Source organism: Balaenoptera borealis, assembly GCF_965194805.1.
Source record: "Balaenoptera borealis genome assembly, chromosome: 17".
Lineage (NCBI taxonomy): Eukaryota > Metazoa > Chordata > Mammalia > Artiodactyla > Balaenopteridae > Balaenoptera > Balaenoptera borealis.
The window spans coordinates 935,610-942,562 of record NC_138876.1 but is presented as its reverse complement, the minus strand read 5'-3'; the positions used below and the strand labels follow the sequence as shown (position 1 = coordinate 942,562).

Here is a 6,953-nt window from a genome sequence, read left to right as displayed (position 1 = left end):
TCCTTTGTGATGCTTTCACCTCGTGATGCCATTGTGTGGAATTAAGTGTGAACGACACAGAACTGTGCAATTAACTACATTCCATCTGATGACGATTATCGAGTGATACCAGTGGGTCACTCTGCGCTTAGTGGCTGCTGAACAGTGGCACATCCGGCTCCCCTTGCTGGCTGGTTTGTCCCAGCCTGCAGTTCCCTCTGTGCCCGGCTGGGCAGGCCCTGGCGGCGAACCCTTTGAGGGAGTGGCAGCGGGCAGACAGCAGGGACACAGCTGCCTCCTTGTGTCCTTGCGCGCGGCTCCCTGAGAACCCTTTGCTGGATGCGGCACCCTGGGGGGAGAAGCGTGGTGGTGAAGTAACGTGAAGGCACAGTAAGGTCTGCACCTCAGCTCCCTGTCCCCACGTCCCCAGGGGCAGGTGTCCTTAGGAAGCACCAGCCTTCTCAGCAGCGGGCTGTCCCATGGCTGGTGGAAAGGGACGGATGTGCCCCTGGTGCCCGAGGCGTCCACCCTCTCCGCACAGCTTCTCCCCGGATGCGCCCACCACGTGCGATCTGTCCCTGAGCAGCTGCCGCGGGACCTGGCCCGCAGAGCAGAGCACCCCACACCTCCCATTTGGGCCCAGAAAACCCAAGCTGGTGGGCCGTTGCTGCTTCGTCCCTGTCCTTCATGACCCGCTGGACCCCCTCCCCAGGAGTTCCTGTGGACGTTCACCCTGGGGAGAGGGGTGAGGTCCTGGCTCCCTTGACCGATGAATCAGGCAACTTTTGTCTAGAAAAGGGAGCAAGTCGTATTGTTTTAGTGAGATTTAGTCCAAGTTAGGGGTCAACATGAGCCTCACACTGAATGAAGTATATCCGTTTGGGAAACAGCAAAGAGCGAAAGATCCCCTCACCTGGCCTGAGGGATAGTCTGCTGATGGCAGAGTGTGTCCTCAAGCGCCTGTCCTGTGCTGTGAAAATAAGCACATGGTTTTGGTTTCTTGTCCTCAAAATAATGGACTCGTACTCTCCACGTCCTTCTACGGGTGCTTTTGTCCATCTCTTGTGGCCCTTCCGCGTCCCTATTCTTCTAACAGCGTCGTGACACGTGTCCCATGGGAGGCCACCTCCTGCCCTGATGTCTGTGCACGCATGGGCTCTATCGGTCTCCTGGGACGGCCGTAACAACGCGCCACAACCTGGGTGGCTGAAGACAACACAACTTACTGTCTCAGCTCTACAGGCCAGAGTGTGAGGTCAAGGCACCAGCCGGGCCTTGCTGCCTCTGAAGCCTCCCTCTCTCCAGCTTCCCATGGCGCCGGCCATCCTTGGCGCCCCTTGGCTCATGGCCACAGGGTTCCAGCCTCGGCTCCGCTGACACAGGTGTGGTCCTCTGTGTCTCTGTCGTCTTTCTTTTTTTTTTTAAATAATTTTTTTAAAAAATAAATTTATTTTGGGCTGCATTGGGTCTCCGTTGCTGCGTGCGGGCTTTCTCTAGTTGTGGCGAGTGGGGGCTACTCCTCGTTGCGGTGTGTGGGCTTTTCATTGCAGTGGCTTGTCTTGTTGTGGAGCATGGGCTCTAGGCCCGTGGGCTTCAGTGGTTGTGGCTCGCAGGCTCAGTAGTTGCAGCGCACGGGGTTAGTTGCTCCACGGCATGTGGGATCTTCCCAGACCAAGGCTGGAACCCGTGTCCCCTGCATTGGCAGGCAGATTCTTAACCACTGCGCCACTAGGGAAGCCCAACCACTGATCTTTTAACTGTCGCCGTGGTTCTGCCTTTCCCAGAATGTCACAGAGTCGGAATCATGCAATGTGCAACCTCTTTAGGTTGGCTTCTTTCATTTAGTGATTTGCATTTAAGGTTCCTCCATGTCTTTCCATGGCTGATAGCTCATTTCTTTTTAGTGCTGATTAATATTTCATTTTCTGGATGGACCACCATGTATTTATCTACTCACCTACTGAAGGACATCTGGGTTGCTCCCAAGTTTTGGCAATTATGAACAAAGCTGCTATAAACATCCGTGTGCAGGTTTTTGTGTGGACATAAGTTCTCAGTTCCTTTGGGTTGGAGTGTCATTGCTGGATCATCTTATACAAGTGTGTTAATTTTGTGAGAAACCACCAAACTGTCTCTTAGAGTGGCTGCACCAGTCTGCATTCCCTCCAGCAATGAATGGGGAGTTCCTGTCGCTCCACCTCCTCGGGGCCTAGGCGGTGGCGCTCTCCTCCATCCCCACAGGCACCGTCAGGTGGCAGCCTGCCGGGCAGACCAGGGCTGAGTTTGAGCAGCTTGTTAAGAGGGAGATGTTGGAAAGCTGTGCAAGGAAGAAGGAACTACCAGAACTAGCCCAACAGGATTCTTAAAGTGAACTTTTTACCAAAGCATAATGTACATACAGATATGTCCCAAATGGTAAGTATGCAAGTGGATGAATTTTCACAAAGAGTAACAATGTCTAATTTGTGGCTTAACAAAAGTCCAGGCAAAACTAAAATGTTGTTATAAGCCTTCCCTGGTGGTGCAGTGGTTAAGAATCCACCTGTCAATGCAGGGGACACGCGTTTGAGCCCTGGTCTGGGAAGATCCCACATGCCGCGGAGCAACTAGGCCCGTGCGCCACAACTACTGAGCGTGCGCTCTAGAGCCCGCGAGCCACAACTACTGAGCCCACGTGCCACAACTACTGAAGCCCGAGCGCCTACAGCCTGTGCTCCGCAACAAGAGAAGCCACTGCAATGAGAAGCCCACACACCGCAATAGAGTAAAAAAAAAAAAAAAAAAAGAACCTATTGGTAACAAGATTTCATATTTTTTTAATAGATTTATTTATTTATTTTTTGGCTGCGTTAGGTCTTCGTTGCTGCGCATGGGCTTTCTCTAGTTGGGGCGAGTGGGGTTACTCTTCGTTGCAGTGCGCGGGCTTCTTGTTACGGTGGCTTCCCTTGTTGCGGAGCACAGGCTCTAGGCGCGCAGACTTCAGTGGTTGTGGCACACGGGCTCAGTAGTTGTGGCGCACAGGCTTAGTTGCTCCGCGGCATGTGGGATCTTCCCGGACCAGGGCTCTGACCGGTGTCCCCTCCATTGGCAGGCGGATTCTTAACCACTGCGCCACCAGGGAAGTCCCTCAAGTGAACTCTTCGCAGAGAATTTGTGTTTGATGCTGCCAGCCGCCCACCAGCACTTCCAACCCAGAACCAGAACATTTAACTAAATTTCCACGGCAAGGTTGGTGGGGGCTGGGGGGGCTCTGTTTGAAAGCTGTGGTCTGAACTCCTCACTCCACAGGGCCCAGGTCCATGGGCCACGGTGGCGCGTCCACCCTGGTCTCCCCCATGCTCCACCTCCCCAGTGCAGCCGTTGATGAATGCAAACCACAGGTGAGGGAGAGCGTACTAACCGGCCTCCATGTGCTTGGACTGACAGCTAAATCAAAATTTAAAATTACCCTCCCCCCCGGAACTCCCTGGAGGTCCAGTGGTTAGGCCTTTCACTGCCAGGGCCCGGGTTCAATCCCTGGTTGGGGAACTAGGATCCCACAAGCCGCAGGGCGTGGCAAAAACAAACAAACAAAAACACAATAAGCCAATAGGTTAAACATAAAAACGCCCGTGGCTCCCCATGGCGCCAGAACAAAGCCCACGCCCCCCCCCCAATGGCTCTCTTGAGCAGCTCAAACCACGCTGGCCCTCCTGGCCGCCACACGCAGTGGACCACCTCCTCCCTGGCCCGCCAGACTCCCTTCCTGCTCTCATACTACCTGTCTATGCCCGTGATGTCCATCTCTGCCACCAGACTGTCAGCCCTCATGGGCAGAACGATGGCGTGGCCGACTCCCTCTGCCCCTGCCAGAGGAGCCAGAGGTCAGCTGTGGGGTTGAGGGATGCTCAACCCTGGCAGACACACGGGGCACAGGACGATCAAGCTACCTTGCAGCTTGGAAACTGGGAGCCATAATGAGTGGTCCCTGTGCCGGCCGGAAATGCTAGACAGCGAAGCAGGCGGCGCCAGAGCGGAGAGGGGTGGAGGGGGTCACACCTTTATTGATAATCCACTCACCAAATCCGCGTCCTGCGCACCCCCGTCTCCCCCGCACCGTCTGGCCTCATTGGCCTTCCTCCAGGTAGGTTCAGGATCTCCCCAAGGCGCCTTCGCCTGCAGCGTCACATTCACGGTCTCCTTCGACTGGGAGACGGGAAGAGCCCGACCCGGGGACGGACTTCCCAGAGAGGGTGGTGTTCTGTGAGGCGGCACACAATGAGGACCGAGAAGGGGCCCAGGAATCCAGGCGTGACGGGGTCAGGGACGGGACTCGGGAGCCTGGGCGCGAGAGGGTCAAGGACGGGACCCTGGAGCTCCCGCGCGATGGGTCCTGGCATGGGACCCGTGATCCCGCCTTCGAAGGGGCCAGCGACAGGACCCTGGAGCCAACACGCGATGGGACCAATGACGGGACCCAGGGAACCGCGAGCTTCGACAGCAACGATGGGGCCCAAGAGGCCGCACGCCACGAGACCTGAGACGGGTTCCGGGAGGCCGAGACTGATGCGACCCGGGAGGTCGCGCGCGACTGGATCGTGGCGGAGGCGAAGGACTCGGGGTGCGAGGAGGCCAGCGGCGGTTGCCAAAGCGGCGGGCCCTCGGGGCCCCGGCGCAGCCAGCTGTGCACGCGCGCCAGGTCCCGCATGTCCTCGTGCTCGCGCCGCAGCTGCTCACGCTGCTCCAGCAACTGGCGCCGCGTTTCGTGCAGCACCTGGGCCCGGCGGAGCAGCCGCAGCAGCTCCTGCCGCAGGCGCCCATTGTCCCCTCTGATGGCCTGTGTGTGCGCGATGAGCACGCGCGCCGCCTCCCGCTCCGCGCGCCGCGCCAGGGACTGCACGCGCTGGCGCGCCTCGCGCTCGAAGGCTGCTTTGTCCTCCAGGAAACGCCGCTTCTCGCGGTGGAGCAGCTGCATGTGCTCCACGCGCATACGCAGCAGCTCGCGCTCCAGCGCCCGAATCCGGGCCAGCTGCTCCAGCTGCAGCTCCTGCGGCGGGGCCGCGGGTTAGCGCCGGGCCGCGGGTTAGCGCCGGGCCGCGGCGTGCACCCACCTCGCCCTGCCCGCGCCCGGCCCTCCCGCGGGGGCGCGCACTGGCCTTGTAGGGCTGCAGCTCCTGCACCTGTCGCGCCACCTGCGCCGCGCGCGCCTCCATCTCCAGCAACTGCGCGCGCACCCCCTCCTCACGCCCGCGGTAGAGCGACGCCAGCTCTGCGCGCTGCAGGTGGATCTGCGTCAGGTCCGCGCGGTTCTGCTCCTCCAGCCGGACGATGGCGTTGGCGCAGCGCTGCGCGCGCGTGCTCACGTAGCTGGCGTAGAGCCGGCTCTCCTCGCGCAGGCGCTGCGCCTCGCACTCCAGGAAGGCGTTCTCCTGCAGCGCCTGGTCGACGCGCTCCTCGCAGGCGTCCAGCTGCTCCGAGAGCAGTTTGTATTTTCGCTGCAAGGACTGAGCGCTCTCCGACAGCGGCGGCTCAGTGCCCTCTCCCGCCGCGCCAGACCGGCGCCCGGCGCTCGGCCCGCGCTTCCTCTTGGGCACCATGGGTCGAGGCCTCCAGCCCGCTCCTCCAGCTCAGCCCTTTCCGTCGACCAGCCCGAAGATTCTGGCGGGGTTCGACGCGTCTCAGGGTCACGAGGTTGGGAGAGGCAGAATCAGGAGTTTGGGGTCAATCAAGGGTCAGGGCATCGTCGCCAACCTTTACTAGGGGGCTCCTTTCAGACCTTGGCCGTGCGTCGGGGTTTGTCCACCTTTAGCTGTGTTGGCGGTCAGCCCGAACGGTCTCCCTGGAAACAGAACTTAGTCGCCCTCCGCAACTCCCGCCCCATTGCTTGCGCAACGGCCCGACTCCCCTTCCTCCGTTCCCCACAACTCCCTCACTCGAAGTCTGTGTGTGACGGCCTGTGTGCGCGTCCGGCAGAGGTCGGACCCCAGACGGGCAGCACTTCGGCTTTCCCCGGAGGACGATGCTGGGCTGGCTTCCGAATCTAACACACCCAGCAGCAGCCGGAGTAGCCCCCACTCTCCACGTGCCAGACTTGGGCCCTTTGAAGCCTCTCCACCGGCGGGCTTTTCCCCCAGGTGTCCCCATATGGGGAGAGGCTTCGCCAAGTTCCTGGCCTCCTCCACCACACGCGCAACACACACACACACACACACACACACGTGTGAAATCCCCGTATATCTTGTCAGGACAGAGCGCTTCCCCACAGCTTTTCATCGCTCCGGGAACCCTAGTTTTCCTCGAAGCACTTTGTGATTCCTTTTTCTCCTTCTGGAGCCCTCATGGGAGTTAGGGTGACTGGGAAGGTCAAGCCCATTCGGATGCCATCCCCTAGTCCAGCGAGTTTCTCTCTGGGATTTCCTCTCTGAGGCTTCTAAGCCTGCCCGTGAGGCACCTGTTCAGTTCACCCCAGCGACCTGGGCTTGATCGGCTTCGCTTCCCAGCCGGCCAGTATGGCTGGTCCAGCCTCCCATCCTGTCTGATGCCTTTGACAAGTAACTTAAATCTATACCTATTTCGGTCCTGTCATCATATAGTTGGGTTTCTATCCAGGTCTGTCCACATTTGCTGCAATATGGACAGATTCAAGAATTGTTGACTTGTAACTTTGTGAGGAGCACGGTTTAGGAAACCACATGTGTGGGAAGGCTTGTGTTGAAAACTATCTTAGGAGGTCTGGCTGGACTTGGTCTAGCTAGCTACACCTGCACCGAAGATGTGGCAGAGCCTCTTAAAATTAGGAACACATTTGAGGCATTTTCCTCCTTATAAAAATGTATTTTGTAAATAAAAATAAAATGACATAAACTTCAGGACAATGCAGAATTTCCATTTGTTTTCACATTAAACAATTTTAAGGAAACGCTGAATCATAAACTCCTAAAACAGCATCTGAGTGTTGGCCTTAAATGACGTGGGCTTCTTACAGAAAATAGGGC

The 6,953-nt window shown here is 58.1% G+C and overlaps 1 protein-coding gene across 1 annotated transcript; it reads right to left on the bottom strand.

Moving 5' to 3' along the window:
* Positions 1 to 4,227: 4,227 nt before the first annotated feature.
* Positions 4,228 to 6,129, bottom strand: CCDC166 (coiled-coil domain containing 166). The gene is given in 2 exon segments (XM_082364056.1): positions 4,228 to 5,073; positions 5,076 to 6,129. Coding segments are annotated over 2 exon segments (1,239 nt in total). The 5' UTR covers positions 5,556 to 6,129; the 3' UTR covers positions 4,228 to 4,314.
* Positions 6,130 to 6,953: the final 824 nt, after the last annotated feature.